Source organism: Delphinus delphis, chromosome 15 (assembly GCF_949987515.2).
Source record: "Delphinus delphis chromosome 15, mDelDel1.2, whole genome shotgun sequence".
NCBI classification, from domain to species: Eukaryota; Metazoa; Chordata; class Mammalia; order Artiodactyla; family Delphinidae; genus Delphinus; species Delphinus delphis.
Window position 1 is genome coordinate 52,122,333 of NC_082697.1, and position 17,983 is coordinate 52,140,315.

General features: G+C 42.6%; 1 protein-coding gene across 2 annotated transcripts in view; it reads right to left on the minus strand.

Moving 5' to 3' along the window:
• The window catches only part of CREBBP (CREB binding protein), a 132,133-nt gene that overhangs the window by 104,060 nt on the left and 10,090 nt on the right, over window positions 1-17,983 (minus strand). For both annotated transcript variants that reach the window (XM_060031649.1, XM_060031650.1), the window contains exon 2: window positions 3,217-3,929. In XM_060031649.1, the coding sequence (XP_059887632.1) occupies window positions 3,217-3,929 (713 nt within the window). The remainder of the gene's footprint in view (window positions 1-3,216; window positions 3,930-17,983) is intronic.

A 17,983-nucleotide genomic window follows, 5' to 3' on the forward strand; every position in this document is an offset into this window, starting at 1 on the left:
TTAAGCAAAAAAAACCTTCTTGACCATATTTCTGCATGTGATTCTCTACTGAGACATAACAAAAACGTTTCATTTTTAGAACAAATTGTGGCAGGCAATGAAAAGTGGATACTGTACAATGATATAGAACGGAAGAGATCATGGGGCAAGCGAAATGAACCACCACCAACCACACCAAAGACTGGTCTTCGTCCAAAGAAGGTGATGTTGGGTATATCTCCCTTGCGATTGGGAGTCCTCTATTATGAGCTCCTCTGGAAAACGAAACGATTAATTCCAACAAGTGCTGCTCCCAATTAGACCAACTGAAAGCAGCACTCGACAAAAAGTGTCCAGAATTAGTCAACAGAAAACGCATAATCTTCCATCAAGATACCACAAGACCACATGTTTCTTTGATGACCAGGCAAAAACTATTACAGCTTGGCTGGGAAGTTCTGATTCATCTGCTGTATTCACCAGACATTGCACCTTTGGATTTCCATTTATTTCGGTCTTTACTAAGTTCTCTTAACGGAAAAAATTTCAATTCCCTGGAAGACTGTAAAAGGCACCTGGAACAGTTCTTTGCTCAAAAAAAAGTTTTTGAAGATGGAATTATGAAGTTCCCTGAAAAATGGCAGAAATGGCACAAAACGGTGAATATGTTGTTCAATAAAGTTCTTGGTGAAAATGAAAAACGTGCCTTTTATTTTTACTTTAACACTGAAGGAACTTTTTGGCCAACCCAATAGTTTGGTTCCATTTCATACTAAAAAAGAATCTGTGTTAATACATCTGTATAGACAGAAGTGGTTATCTGTAAGGAGAGAGGGGCTGCTCTTTTTTTACTATTTAAATTATTTTATAGGAAATCTGCATTTCCTTTGTAACAATAATTTTTAAAACAAAATTACCTTTGTAAAAATGTTTCTTTTCCCGAGTGCATTTTAAAATCTTATTCCGCTTAAAATGAACTTGTCTCTTACACCTACTATCTGTCCACCACTGTTAGTTCTTTTGTCCCAACCAAAGGCCATGACAATCTTTCAAAAATGCCAGTTCCCACTCCTCCTTCGCCATCAGCCTCTTTAGGGTACCTACAGGGGACAGAGATGGCTGCCCGCAAAGCACTAACGTGGCTCACTTTCCACATAGTGAACACTAGCTAAGTGTCATTTGAAAGAAAGATCACTCTGTACAAAGGAATGAAAAAGTTGGCAGAGGAACATGGAGTGAAGGAGACATTATCAGCAAAGCCCAGACTATAGGAAACCCCCAGAACAAAAAAATAAACGAGCAAAACAACTAGATTCTCCTACAGATACGTTGTAAGACTCCTAGAGATTAATAAATTCTTAAGAGCCATATCAACTGAATAAAATATAGGTTATTCAGAGCTGGGGGGAAAAAGTCTGTAATAACAAATCATGACATACGCAACCATTGGAAATTTGAATATTCAGTGGACATTGATGACATGAGGAAATCATTTATTTACATGTGAGAGTGGCACTGTGCTCAGGTATGCCAAGTCTAACTTCTAGGAATATATATATACATTCTATCAATGGCTCTCCAAGTGTGGTGGAGGGACTCAGTTCCTTCCAGGGGTCAAAACTATTTTCATATAATACTAAGACATTATTTGCCTTTTTTGCTCTCATTCCCTTACAAGAACACAGAGGAGTTTTCCAGAGGCTCTGTGACATGTGATATCACTATACTTAACGGCTAATGGAATGTGTGCTTGTGTTTTAAAATTCTGTTTTAGTATCTAATGTGGCTAATATGGACAGATATATCCACGTTTTATCCACTTGGGCCCCTCAATAATTTTTTTTTTCCCTCAGTAATTTTTAAGATTACTTAAGAGTCCTATGTCTACTTTTGCATGTAACTTAAATTCTCCAAAATAGTTTTTCGTAACTGGGCAGCGTGGACAAGAGTGATGAGTCAATTAGGAAGGAACAAACATCAATCTATCCATGAACCCTAAGCCCACAGAAATCTTTTCTCAACCCAACTCCGAAAGGCACATTCACACACAGACCCCTCTTCAAATGCCAGGGACAACTAAAAATTAAGTTCATATTCCCCCTTAATAACATTTCAAAAGAGATAAATGCAATTTTAACGTTTGGAATTACTTCACCTTTACTTAAGTGAAAAAAAATTCCTCCTTACCTAAGCCAGTCACAGGGTTCACAGCTGTCACCTAATGCTCGCATCAACCTTGTGGGGAAACTGTGCTCTACTGTGATCTCTCCCTTTCCCTTATTTGGGACTAATCAAATCCAAAGAACAGCCCAAACTGTTTTACTGTTCTGGAATCTGCTGTACCAAATACTGCCTGAAACAGGTGCACTGGTGGCTGTAGCTGAGAAGACTTTTCTCAGTACATCTCGGTGTTTGGCGCTCCAGTGGGATCAGCCCGCCCTCTTTCCCTTGTCAGCTCTCGCTTTCCCAGTGGTCTCCTATCTACCCTGGCATCTGCCTTCCCTTTCTCCACATTCAGTTCCTACGCTACACACCAGTTGCAAGGCCTTTCCCTGGAGCAGAGCTCTCAACCCCGCACAGGCGTCACACCATCTGGAGTCGGTAGCTTTGCACTTCTAACAAGCTCCCAGGTGATGCTGATGCTGCTGGTTTGGGGACCCCACTTTGAAAACCTGAGTTTCCTCTGGGACCTGAGGCCCCATGCTGCCCCCTGGCTCTGCCATGTTATCTCTTCCCTGTTAACCACGGCAGGTAGCTGACCAGCTTGGAACCTAGCTTCTTTGTTGGTAAAACGGCGACTGTGACAAAAGACACTTCACCAGTTGGTTGTAAAAAGGGAAGGGCATGAAGAGTAACGACTTGTTCGGCTGCGTGAAGTGAAGGTAAAGAGCCTTTACCGGATTCACTGCTGCAACAAAAAGCTGATTCCCAGCAGAAGCTGCCTCTTTCAACCATGTGGTTCTACTTCCACACATTCTCCTCAGAGGCTGAAAACTGGTTATCAGTCCAAACTCATTCCCTAAGTTTCAACTGTCTGACATGCAAGCTAGCCTATCGCTGGCTTCTTCAACAATTCCCACTTTAAAGGCATGGGGCAGAGATCTGTATCCTGGAAAGAAGGGCACTAAATACCAAATCTGTCTCTTCCATGTGGGAGGGGCAGGAGGAAAGCCTAAAGGAGGACAGGAATGTGACCCTGGTTAATAGGAAGAATTCAAAGCACTGAAGCTCACTTACCTTGCTCATGCCTCCGGCTTGCGCTGTGTTCAGTCCTGCATGACCGGCCATTTGCGGTGAAACTTGAGTTAACGTCTCAGCCAGCACGCTGCTCGCGGCCCCCTGCATGGCCGGAGTAGCGTATGGCATTCCAGCTCCCCTTCCTCTGCCAGCAGCCCCAAGAGATCCATTCATGACTTGCGCCTGCCCTTGCTGGGCCGGGTTCATTAAACTATGGCCAGAGTTACTATTGAGGAGGCCTGGGTGGGTCTGGTTAAAATTAGCATTCATGCAGATACCAGGTCCTGTCTGTGACGTGGCAGGGCTGCTGGTCACCAGCCCCACTTGCTTTTGTGCTTGAGGATTCAGTGCTTGGGAAGCAGGGGGAGTGGGCCCAGAGGTGCTGGCTGCCTGTTTGGGAAGGCTGGGGGCTGAAGAATCTCCCTGGTTCAGAGGGCTCTTGCCCATGGCACCCAGACTGGCCATGTTTGCACTGTTCGGCTGCCCCTGGGCCTGGCCTCCAAGGCCTTGTTGCACGGGGCTGCTGGAGCTCACATTTCCTATTCCTGGGTTGATACTAGAGCTGCTGCCTCCTCGCAGAAGCTCTGACAGTTGTTTATGTTTGGAAGCAGCATCTGGAACAAGGTTCCCACTGTTTAAAAGGCCTAATTCTCCTCCATTGGGGATCAGCTCATCGGGAAGATCATTTTCCAAGTCAAACAATGATCCAAAATCTAGAAATTAAACAGAAACGGAAATGAGAAACTAAGCAACCATAAGAGCTCTCCAACTGTCATATGTTACTATGATCTTAACCTAAAGGAGCGTTTAACATGGAACACTAGCACGTCTTAACAGTAACATCAAAATGATCTGAAAGTTCATTTGGGAAAATAAAACAGGAAGAATATTTTTCAAATTCTGAAGAAGGGAAAGTTAAACAGAGATAAGAGGAAGGCTATCTAAAATGATAGATTTTATCATATATTCTAAAACAATAATAGTGCAGTATATGGCAAATGCAGATATACAAATTAAAGGAAAACAATGGAAATTTAATTAGTTCACTGAATTATGATGTTAAAATGCTTTATAAGAACGTATGTGTGTAAAATAGTAATTGGGCATCAGGTAAGACGAATAGTAATTTGAGGAAATTAAAGTCTAGCCTTAAGTGATTACATATTTAAAAGGTAAATTATCAAAAAAACCCCAACCTTAACAGAAAATGAGATTTCTCAGAGTGCTGAAGCTACAGGAAATGAAAATAAAGACATATATAGAAACTAAAAATAATTGAAAGTAAAAGAAAATAGGAGCTTAAAAAATACTTGAATTATATAGAAAGGGTTAAGGGTCAATTTTACAGAAAGATTCTAAACACACTGAATCCCAAGAATAAATGCACAACGGATATAGCAGGTAAATATCACAAAGGAAGATAAAAAACAGTAAACAAAATAGACCATCCTTCCTAGTAATCAAGCATGAAAATGAAAGCAACTCCTTTTTTCCAGTCCCTCTCAAAGTAACACTTCTCTAATGTGGCCTATATATGTCATCTCTAGTTCCTCACTGACCAGGCACTGTCCAACCCACAACAACCTGGCTATACATGCAAGTATAAACGACAAAATATGTACAAGTACATTCATCATAGAATTACCTGTAACATCAAAACAAATGCAAACAATACCCAGAGGTAGTTTAACTTAGTGGTTATTACAACTCTAGACCCATACTGCCACCATTTGAATGCCAGCTCTGCTTCTTGCTCCCCACTTACTAGCTGTGTGACCTTGGTTAAGTTAGAGTTTCTGTGCCTCAGTTTCCCTATCTAGAAACTGGGCGTGATAATGGCTACTACACCTCATAGGGCTGTTGTGAGGACTAAATGAATTAATAAATGTAAAGCACTTAAACAGTGCCTGTGGATGCTAAGTGTTCAGAAAGTTTAGCTATTATTATTACTGTTATCCAATAACAGAGATTTGATAAATTGCTGTATAATACTATAAACCACTATACATCTATTAAAATAATTATGAAGACTGTACAAATACAGGAAAATGTATGTTATGTAAAAACATGCAAATGGAAATTGTACACAAAATAGCACACAGAGTAAGATTAGAACTAAAGTACGTGCGTGTAGGCAGTAGCTGGAAAGTAATATGCCAAAAATAGAGTCGTAATGGTAAAATGGTGGGGTGATGTGCCCATGTGGCTTTTAAAAAAAATTTTTAAAGCCACTCCCCCTCCCACCACCCACTTTTAGAAAACTGAAGATCTTTTTCTCCATGGCGCAAACCCTTCTGACTGCTTCCCCCAACAACCTCCTCGGCTGGCTGGCCGGGATGTTCCTTTTAGGAAGGGCAACACCTTCTCAGGCAAGGAGCAAGAACCGCCACAATCACCTTCCCCTTCCAGGTGACACAATCCCAGCTAAGGGAACTGAAGGCAAGTCAGCCAAGACAGTTCTGGAAAAGGTTTTCCTTCCTACTGGTAAGGGATGCTCAGAAAAAGATCTCTCTTTTCCTCACTGGATTTCATCATGTGACTGTGGCAACCCTCTTCAACCAGGAGAGGAGACACTGTTCAAACACTAAGGATGGGGCTTCCCTGGTGGCGCAGTGGTTGAGAGTCCGCCTGCCGATGCAGGGGACACGGGTTCGTGCCCCGGTCTGGGAAGATCCCACATTGCCGCGGAGCGGCTGGGCCCATGAGCCATGGCCACTGAGCCTGCGCGTCCAGAGCCTGTGCTCCGCAACGGGAGAGGCCACAACAGTGAGAGGCCCGCGTACCGCAAACAAAAACAAAAACAAACACTAAGGAGGGCTGCAGAAAAAATACAAGCACCTGGGTTCATGAAGCCATCTCTAGGCTAAATTATCCAACTCTGGAAGCCTCTTCATCTTCAGACTTCTCGTAATGAGAGAAAATACATTTCCTATCATTTAAGCCATTCTAGTTGGAGTTTAAAGGTAACTTGCAGCTGAAGGCATCTTATCTCCATCACTTCTGTGAAGTTCAAACTCCTTCACACAGCACATCAGTAGGTGGCCCCTGCCCACTTTCCAGCCCTTCTTTCCCAGGCACCTCCTACCTTCCAGCCACAATACCGTGAGCCAGCACATGTATTAGCAACCTTTCTTCTGGGTGCACTCTCTCTCAGTCTAGAAAACCCCACGTCCAGTCCTCCCTCAGATTAAACAGTGACTATGAAGACTTTCTGTAGGCTGCCCCTGCAGAACTGACCAGTTCCTTTTCAGCCTCCTGAGTTCTCTGTACCTACATGCCTCATAAACCACCTCGAACACATACTCATTTCTTCCTGCCTGACTGTAAGGGACTAGATACTCCTTGCAAGTGGATATACACATACTCTGTTTTGTAGAACCTGTGAGAGTAGCTGCAGACACCATGAGCCCTTCCTCCCAAGTACTTTATTTTGTGCCTCCTAAGAACACCCTTTACACAGCACAGTACATTTATAAAATTCAGGATATTTAACCTTGATACAACACTTAATATACTGATTGCCCTTACTCAGATCTGGCCAGTTGTTTTCCAAAACGCCCTTTATCACACTTATTTTTCCTGATCCAAAATCTGATTCTGGATCCCAGCGCACTTAGTTGTCATGTCTTGGTCTTCTCCTTTACTCTAGAAAGGTTCCTCACACTTTGTCTTTCGTAACTCTGAGATTTCTGAGGAGGGTAGGTCAGTTGTTTTGTAGAATGCCCCTCAATTTGGGGTTGCTTCCTCACGATTACAGGACACTCAACTATGAAGAGACAACAGGACTCGACTCCTGGATACAGCAGACACCTCTGAGAGAACCACTGACCAGGGCGTGCTGCTAGCAACAACCCAGCTCCTGTGTTTCCAGGTGGCTTTGTGGGTTCCATTCCACAGCTTTTATGCTATTGTACTGTCCTGAACCTGGAGATTCCCTAAGGTCTCCAGACACAAAGACCACATGAAATAAGGTAAGAACAAATGAAAACAACACTCCAACATAACTAACGTTTCTGTTTGTTGCCTTCTAGGTTCTGTCCACATGTACACACATTTTTACTCAGTAATCTCATAAAAAAAAAGAAATCAGTGACCTCCCTGGTGGCGCAGCGGTTAAGAATCCACCTGCCAATGCAGAGGACGCGCGTTTGAGCCCTGGTCTGGTAAGATCCCACATGCCATGGAGCAACTGAGCCTGTGCGTCACAACTACTGAGCCTGCACTCTAGAGCCCACGTGCCACAACTACTGAAGCCCGTGTGCCTAGAGTCTGTGCTCTGCAACAAGAAAAGCCACCACAACGAGAAGCCCGCACACCACAATGAAGAGTAGTCTCCGCTCACTACAACTAGAGAAAAGCCCATGCGCAGCAACAAAGACCCAACACAGCCAAAAACTAATTAATTAAAAAAAAAAGAAATCAATGTATGTGTGTGTTTAATGTAATGCTTCTTAATCTATGAACGTGAAAATGAAACTCATTTAAACTAGAAAATGGAAGCCGTTATGATAGAGATCACGTTTCCTCCCTATCTGCTGGGGAGGAAATTAGGTGTCAAGCACTATAAACCAGAAGAAGGGACTGGGCTACTAATATTGTACATGTAAAGCTTGGAACAACCTGCTGACGCTCCCCTGACTGACTCTCTTCCAAGACTGCCAAAGCACTTTTCCTAGGAGAGGGCAGACAGGCCAGGACAAGAGCAGGTAAATGCAGAAGAACATGGTCTCTAGTCCAGTGTAGGAATTGGAATTGGAAATGGAAATGCAAAAACAACACTTGCAAGTGGAACACAGGAGTTCAAATCCTGTCTGAATCAATTAGCCCTGTGTCTTTGGGCAAACTGCTTAATCTCCGTGCCTTAATTCCCTCAACTGTAAAACAGGGACAATGGTACCCCAGGGCTACACGACGAAAGCAGGAAAGGAGTGCTCTGTGCCACAGATACTGGTTATTTTATTCTATCCTGCACAAAAACTTTCTTACCTTTAAAAGTGCACCCAGCGTGCTGCCATTCTCAAATTGACTGATTTTCTTTAATGGTTTAGTCTTGTTCTAGTCCAAATGCACATGCACCTTTTACGGCTGTAGCAGGCATTATGTCTGCTTGTGTTCACTTTTGGTTTTTATTGGTCTGCCACAATTTGTCCACCTTAACTACTTTTTCTCATCCTGCTTCAGTCCAAGCACATCTCACAGCTGTTTGGGCTCAGAAAGGGTTGACAAATTCTGCTATGTCCTCACCTGTGCAGTCCAAACACGTATGAACCTGTCTACAACCACATATATGACGTATAGCTTTTTTAACAGACAAAGCGGTTGTGTAGGGCTTGAGGAAGGCACATCCATACCATCACCATCACCATCATACCCACACCATCACCCTTTTCTCACCATTACTTTCTCCTGTTCTCTAGTTCAAAACAAAACATTGATAAAAGAGAGTGAAGCAGGAAAGCCAGGCTGTTGCAACATAACACAGCTGTGCTTTCTACACACCAAGTGTCCCAACACACAGGTTGGGTAATACCAATCTGAATCATCGGAACTTCCTAAAATTCAAGATAGAGCGCCACCACTTCCAATCCCAGATAAATTCCTTTCTTTCCACCAAGTCACTGGGGGACAGACCAAGGAGAGAGCAAAGCTGAGGCTGAACGAGATTCGAGGACACCCCACTTTCCAGGGGTTCACCTTTAGCAGAAGACGAGCTCTGTCACACAGCGAACAGCAGACAGCCTGTCACACTGCCACCGCTGGGAACAGGAACTCTCTCTCTTCGGGGGCTTGCTGGTTGCATCCAGGAACTTGAGATAGAACATACACATTTGGGGGAGTCACCCTCCAGTCACCAGCTCCCTGAGGAACCACAAATGACTCTTCTTGGTTTGAAGGCACTTGGGGCGGGGGCGGGGCTGAACCTCTTCCCTCCCCTGGTCTCGGGCAGGTCTCACAGAGACCTGCCCGAGAGCCCCTTTCAATTAAGCTGACCTGAGAAAAGAAGTTACGAGCTCCCCAGTCTCTATCACACTGAGGTGAGGATGGGGTGCCCACAGCAGCAGCTTACGAAGGAGAAAGTCAACCAAACTTGGCCCGCCTCAGGAACGGAAGGTCTTCATCACGTGCGACCACGAGGGACCTTTCCCTCCTAGACCACACGCAGAGACCTTGGTCCAGGGGATGGTCACACCACACACTGACAGACATGCTTGCAAGACCCATTCTTATGCATCACGATCAGAAGTCAGCATTTCACCTTAAACAAGGAATGAACTACTATCAAGCAGGCTGAAAAAAGCTTTTCATTTTACAAAATCAAATACCAGGCAAGTGACTGACTCAATCTGTCCAGCCAATAACATCCGAAAACAGTTTTGTTTGAAAGACTTGTTTCAAATGCAACAGCTAAACAAACCATCTAGAAAACACATCTTCCCTCAGGTTTTCTAAATTCTCCTCTTTCTGTCATAATACCTTATTTTCTCTTTTGAATTGCATTTGGAGCCCCAAATTCTCTGTATTGGCAGAACTGATTTTTCTCCCAAAATGTGTACAAACCAGTTTATCACACCTGGTATTGGCCGGAAGTATGAACTTTCCACACTCTACAGACATAATTAATGAGTCTTAAAATCATATGATCAACTTCTTGTTACAACTCACAAGGCTGTAAGTACCTTGAAAGCAGGGATCCTGTCTACCCAGCACCTGCCATACAATGCTTAGCATATAGAAGGCCCTCAACAAACATCTGCATGCTGAATGAGAGAATGAATTACAGAGAAGAGTGCCAGTTACAGATGATACACAATATCAATTTTAACAAGTTACTTGTCTAGCCAAAGATATCAGGTAGTAATCTTAGCATCTATTACTAGTTTCCTAAAATAGAAACAAAGAACAAAATTCAACAATGAACTTTCTTGAAATGTTACATTGTTCTACTCATCCTTCTCCTTACACCTCTTTCCTGCTGCCTCTATCTTCCAGAAAACCAGCCAAGTCTATTTCACTCTCTGGCTACACCTCAGCATCAATGACCCTCTATCCTATGGTTGATGCAAGGATTAAATGGCATGATAGAGAACGAGAGATGGTAGTGTTAGAAATAAACTACCTAAGAGTTTTGATGCTGTTTTGTGTTCATGTTTCTCTACTTCTGAGCATGAAACTCCCCTCCCACAGATATCTTCTCTTCCCCACTCACCCCGATTTCTACGTGCAGTCCTTATTCCCTGTGAAAAAGGTCTGCTTTCTTTAAAGTTTTTTCAGAATTTCTCTACATTTTCTTTGGCATTACTTGTACTATAACCATGACTACCTAAATGCTTCTCTTAAATCTTTCAAAAGCTGAGCACTTTTACTTATCAACCCTGGAAAATTTTACAAGAAGAATTTTTAATTCCTGAGTCAAAACTGTATACAAAAAAACTTGACCCAAAAAGGGTAATGCATCCTGAAAAAGTTCACATCTAAAGATGAGGAATCCATAGAATGGTAGACATTTTCACAGGGTTATAAGTCTTAGATGACCTGGAGACCATTCTAGGTCTCTTCAGTGCATTTATTAATATATTACTAATTAGACACTGACAACACAGGAAGAACAGTCTGGGGTAGTGAGAAAATTACCCTGCCAGAGCTTAATTCAGGTCCATCTCTGTCACTCACTCCTCCCTCCTAATGTGTGCTTCCTCAGATCTAAACTGGAAATGAAAATAGTACCTGCCTCTAGGATCACTGATGAAGGAATTAAATCACACAATGTGTATACAGCACTTAGCCTGTCATGCAGTAAGGGCTCAATAAGTATTAGTCATTATCACTATCACTGTCCCATCTTCCGAAGTTGCTATGAGGACTGAACGATACACACACATCAAGGACTGGCACCCTACGCCTGGTACAGGGTTCGTGCCAACAATCATCTTTTCTGTAAGGTAAAGCCCTAATAATCTGATGATTCTACTAGAATTAAAGCTTACTTTGCTTTGAAAATTCTCGGAGACTATGCAAATAAATAATGGAACAACTCTCCAACAATGAAGAATTAAATTTTTTTTAAAGGAAAAGAAAAGGCACTGTTTTATTGGCATTTATGCCATTACTAATAAACTTTATCTAGGCATTTAATCAAGTTCCTAAAAGACATCTTTTATTTTTTTTACAACAATTATTAGGAAACAATTAAAAGCAAATTCTTTCTAAAACCTTCTGTGATTAAGGCTTCTTTTATGTAGATACATAAATTAGTACAGAATGGGGTTTTACTTTATTCTGAACAATGATTTTACACTGAACAAAAAAATACGTCCTTCCTCAAGATCACTATCTGCTTCTTAAGAGTCAAAGTGGGGTTGGCTGGGCAACCCACCTCCTCCCAGGCCTTCCTCAGTGGGAGCAAGTGCCGGCTCTCAGGCCTTCGTTCTGTGCACGGCGGACTAGGCTCACTTGAAACTTGAATAAAAGGATTATAAGACAGTCCTGAGTGGAAGTTCTCTGTCACACTGGATCCTAAATCAGGAGAGTCCTGGAATTGCAGCCAGCCTCCTATCCTCATCTGACTCACTTAGAGGTTCCCAGGAGATGCCATTCTCAGACAGCTAGGACAATTTAAAGTTTCCTAAGTGTGGTTTGTACGCTGCCTCCCTCAGCCCTGAAGGGAGGAGAAAAGCCTTCCTGGGACAAAAGTGGGAAAGAAGGTACTGTCACAGCAGCAACCACCACTAAACCAACCATAAACCACCCAGCAGCCCCGAAACGCAACCAGGTGGTTTGGAGTAGAAAGGGGCTCACTGTTCTCCACCAACATGGCTGAGAAGGGCACTAGGACCAAGGGGAGGCGCTGCCTAGCCACCCTGCAACCCAATTAAAAGTCCTAGAGGAGGAGGAATGTGGGGGCTGAGCTAGGATTCAACCTCTGCACCCTAACCCCAGGTGCTGGGCCACCTCAGACTACCTGGCCACAATGTAAGTACAGGAAAGCAGACAGCCAGAGACCAGGTCCCCTGGCCCAAATGCTGGGAGCTGTAGCTGGCAGGCAGCAACACCAAGTCAGGAAGAAGGGGAAAGACCTTCTTCTGGACACAGAGGTGTCAGTGTACAACATATGGAAGTGTGTGGGCTATCAGAAAGCCCACAACAGAAAATGAATGCATGAAGTCCAGAAAGTACACCAACATCCAGACAATGGAATATTATTCAGCACTAGAAAAAAATGAGTATCAGGCCATGAAAAGACATGGAAGAACCTGAAATACACGTTACTACGTGAAAGAAGGCAATCTGAAAAGACTAAATACTACATGATTTCAATTATATGACATTCTGGAAAAGGCAAAACTGTGGAGACAGTAAAAATAATCAACGATTGCCAGGAGTGTGCTTTTTTGGGGGGGGGGGCAGGAAGCTGGGGGAGATACAGGAGGAATACAGGGGATTTTTAGGGCAGTGAAAATATACTGTGTGATAATATTATGATGGATAAATGCCATTGTACATTTGTCCAAACACACAGAATGTACCAAACCAAGAGTGAACCCTAAGGTAAACTATGCACTCGGGATAATTACGATGCATCAATGTAGGTTTATCAATCGTATCAAATGTACCACTCTGGTGGGGGATGCTGATAATGGGGAGGCTGTGCATGTGTGGGGGCAAGGAGTATAGATGGGAAATCTCTGTACCTTCCCTTCAGTTTTGCTGTGAACCTGAAAGTGCTCTAAGAAAATTAAGTCTTAAAGGAAAAAAAAAAAAAAGTATGCCATTAGATTACAGATAAATCACAAGCAGCTGAGAGGTACAAAATGACAGAGAATCACAAGCTGAAGAATAACTTGAGTATTTATCAACTATATTAATAACTAACATACAAAATATCCAGTGATGTCTATGCTGGGTTTAAGTGTGCTGCTTTTAAAGCTTTAAGGATCCACCAACACACAAGCTCTTGGAGGACAGTTTGATGATATGATCAAAATTACAAATGCATATTCCTTTTAATCATTAATTCCATTTTTAGGAATCTGTTCTATAGATATACACATAACTGTGCAGAGCTATTCATTAAAGCACTGTTTGTGACGGGTCAAGACTGGAAACAGATTAAATCAATCATGGCACATCTCACATAACAAAACTAGCAACTACACGGCTTCCCTGGTGGCACAGTGGTTCAGAGTCTGCCTGCCAATGCAGGGGACACGGGTTCGGGCCCTGGTCTGGGAGGATCCCACATGCCGCGGAGCGGCTAGGCCCGTGGGCCACAAATGTTGAGCCTGCGCGTCTGGAGCCTGTGCTCCGCAATGGGAGAGGCCACGGTAGTGAGAGGCCCGTGCACCACGATGAAGAGTGGCCTGCTTGCCGCAACTGGAGAAAGTCCTCGCACAGAAACGAAGACCCAACACAGCCAAAAATAAATAAATAAATAAATACTAACTCCCAATTTCTGACATTAAAAAAAAAAAAAAACTAGCAACTACAGAAAGAGATAATAAGGAAGCTCTCCATGTGCTGCTGTGTACAGGTATGTAACCATGTGGACAGTATGCTGCCTCCAGTAAGAAGAAGGCAGGAAGGGGGCAAGGGAGCTAAGAATAGGCTGTCTGCTTGAAGAGATAAACCGTGGAGGAGAGCACAGGGAAGGAGGGGGGCTCTCACTCTACAGCTTTGTGTCCTCTGATTTTTGAACCATGTGAGTGAACGTCCTTTTAAAGAAATTGATTTTTAAAAGGCAGCCCCTGGGGTGTCCAGGCCCAGGTGATTAGCTTCAGCCTACGTGATAATATCTGAATTGCTTCCAGATGCTCCTGGTTCCAGTTGGAGTGTTTACGTTTGAGGATGAAATCTGAAATGGGTTCAATACTAGTTTAAAATATTTTTAGTATTCAAATGAGCTTAAAAGGCAGGAAAATAAAAAGCACTTTAAAGAAGGATTTTACAAAAATAATATTTTTTTCCTAAAGAAATGTGACAAATCTACATATCATATTTTGTACCCAACACAGTAGTAAGGTACACGTTGCTCACGTCAGGAAAGCTGACATTATTTCAATGTACTTCAAAAAACATTAGTTGGCTGTCAGGTCTTGTAGCTTCCAGCACACCAATGAAGAAACCTCTAATAAAAGGATTCTGTTACCCACTACTGGGCATATACCCTGAGAAAACCATAATTCAAAAAGAGACATGTACCACAAAGTTCACTGCAGCACTATTTACAATAGCTAGGACATGGAACCCACCTAAATATCCATAAACAGATGAATGGATAAAGAAGATGTGGCACATATATACAATGGAATATTACTCAGCCATAAAAAGAAACGAAATTGAGTTATTTGTAGTGAGGTGGATGGACCTAGAGTCTGTTATACAGAGTGAAGTAAGTCAGAAAGAGAAAACAAGTACCATATGCTAACACATATATATGGAATCTAAAACAAAAATGGTTCTGATGAACCTAGGGGCAGGACAGGAATAAAGACGCAGATGTAGAGAATGGACTTGAGGACACAGGGAGGGGGAAGGGTAAGCTGGGACAAAGTGAGGGAGTAGCATTGACATATATACACTACCAAATGTAAATAGCTAGTGGGAAGCAGCCGCATAGCACAGGGAGATCAGCTTGGTGCTCTGTGACCACCTAGAGGCGCGGGATAGCGAGGAGGTGAGGGAGGTGCAAGTGGGAGGGGATAAGGTGATATATGTATACATATAGCTGATTCACTTTGTTATACAGCAGAAACTAACACAACATTGTAAAGCAATTATACTCCAATAAAGATGTTTCCAAAAAAAAAAGATTGTTAAAAATCAGAGCTTGTGACAAAGGAAGTGATGATTGGACACCACACTAACACACAATCATATTTTCCCATCTTTGGACGACACCTCTAAGTTAATTTACACTTTGTTCAAATCATTCTTGATAGAGGTCTAAAGGTTTTGCAATAGGAATTAACCAAAACTCCAGTTCTCACCATTTAACAGATTCCTCTAACCACAAATAGTAAAGATGTTTTGCTTTGGATCTGATTTACTTTTAAACTAGTTTTTCTTTTAATTTTTAAATTTATTATTTATTTATAAATTTATTTATTTAATTTATTTTTGGCTGCATTGGGTCTTCATTGCTGCACTCAGGCCTTCCCTAGTTGTGGCAAGCGGGGGACACTCTTCATTGTGGAGTGTGGGCCCCTCACTGCGCTGGCCTCTCTTGTTGCGGAGCATGGGCTCCAGGCACGCGGGCCTCAGCAGTTGTGGTGCGCAGGCTCACTAGTTGTGGCACGTGGACTCAGCAGTTGTGGCACACAGGCCCAGCTGCTCCACGGCATGTGGGATCCTCCCGGACAAGGGCTCGAATCCACGTCCCCTGCATTGGCAGGCAGACTCTCAACCGCTGTGCCGTCAGGGAAGCCCAGTTTTTTGTTTTAAAAATAATATATTTATGTTTTTTAAAAAAGCATTTGGAAGACTATAAAGTGAAAGTGGAGAGCCCCCAGCCCCCCACTCCCAAGGAAAACAATTTTCAGGGATTTCCTTCTGAAAATACCCTATGGACACATTAGTATATATCTTTTTTTTTTTTTTTTTTTTTTTTTTTTGCTGTACGCGGGCCTCTCACTGTTGTGGCCTCTCCCATTGTGGAGCACAGGCTCCGGATGCGCAGGCTCAGCGGCCATGGCTCATGGGCCCAGCTGCTCCACGGCATCTGGGATCTTCCCGGACCGGAGCACGAACCCGTGTCCCCTGCATCGGCAGGCGGACTCTCAACCACTGCGCCACCAGGGAAGCCCAGTATATATCTTTTTACCTCTAAAAAGGATCTAATTATCATTTCTGTTCTCCATCCTGACTTTTTATTTAACGATTCTCAAACTTATCGTCCATCTTAAATACCCATCACTCTCCCTCCCCAGATTTACAATGGCAAAGGACTCAGCTACTCCTCTTCTGAAGGACTTCTGGGTCACCTTTAGTGTTCTGCAATATCTAGATTAATTAACTAAATTAATAAAAAGGTCTGGAATTAACATGTATATTCTTAGAAGTCCTACCAAGCAAGAGATTGATTTTTACCTTATCTATTGTACTTGGCATACAAGTAGGTTGTTAAGCTACAGACATTTGTATGTCAACTAATAACGTGGTTAATAAAAACCACAGGTTTAAAGCATCTTTTCCAGAAGCTGGGAAACCATAAACAGAACTTTGGTGTGAACCATGGTCCAATGACGTGCAACATGATGACAGTAACAAAACCTCTAATACTCTTCAAGATGAAATTACTTTTTAGAACTTCAATTCTTCCTATTTACAAACTGTTGAAAAAACACAAAAATCATTGTTTTATTTAAGTACAGCACCAAAACATTTTACCATTTAAAAAAAAAAGGATTTTTAGAATGAAGCCTGCTCTTCAAATATTAATACTTCCTACAGCTCTCAGATATTTATCAGTCTGAAATGCACCTATAGTGGAACAATATATATAACATGTCACTTTGGGAAGAAGGAGTAAAAAGAGACAGCCTGTGCTTACATACACAGCATATGTCTAGCATGATATACAAGAAACACTAGTTGCCTGTGGGGAGGGGAACTGGGTGACTCTGTAAACAGGAAAGGAAGGCTTTTCACTAAAGTCTTTTGTACTTTTTGGAACCCTATGAACACGTCATCCAGTCAAAAGAATTAAAAAAAAAACTTTTTAAAGAAGAATTACCTGTTGATACAAAAATTTCCTAATATCTTAAATAAGAACACTACAGCTGACCCTTGAACAAGGGTTTGAACTGCACAGGTCCACTTATACATAGATTTTTTTTTTCAATAGTAAATAGGGAGGTCCCACGAATATGGAGAAACCGGTATACAGAGGGCAAGTTATATGTGGATTTTTGACTGCAGGGAGGGTTGGCGCCCCTAATCCCCACGTCGTTCAAGGGTCAACTGTAGTTCTGATTCTTAAGCTGCTTTTTGTGGGGTCTTTTCCCTCCCACAAATAGGGTTTGGGAAGAGAGAAAGCAGTTGTCAACTCTCCCTGCAGGTATGAACTTAGATGGAAAAATATACCTTGGAAAAAGATGATATAGCCTCTAGAGAACAAATCACAGTCACTTCCTCCAACTACCCTGGATGTGATGGGCTTCTAAAATTTTGTATTGTTTTTTAAGCTCTAAAAGGATGGTCTGGACTCCCTGGTCAGACACTGCAGGCTCTCCATGACTTTACCTTGCCTTCAGACACCCAGTCTGACTCCCCCTGCTAGTATGTCCTACAATGAGCTCCAGTGCCCTTCCTCTAAGAAGTTTCCCTGACCACCCAGCCTGAAGCACCTGGTTCCTTCCCATCACAACACTGATTTCAGTTCGCAAATAGACAGGCATTGGTGGGGCTGCTGGACTGCCTGCCCACACCACTGCACTCTGAGTTCCAAGAACACAGGGCCCCCACTGATATCACCACAGCCCAAGAGTGTCCCATACATAATAAGCACATATAAATAATTTGAATTATATAAGCGTTTTAATATTTGTTGAATAAAAGAATAGATAAATAGTGGTAGAGTTGAGACTAGAGCTCAGGCCCACCCAACTTCTCAGCACAGGACATCAGTAGTGTCCACATCTAAGAGGCAAGACCACACTGCCTCTAAATGGTAGCCTGTTGAATGTAAAACAAAAACAAAACTGACTTTTTGCAAAAAGTTTACACGCTCAAAAGTGTATACCTCCAGACCTCCACACTTGCTGTTTATGCT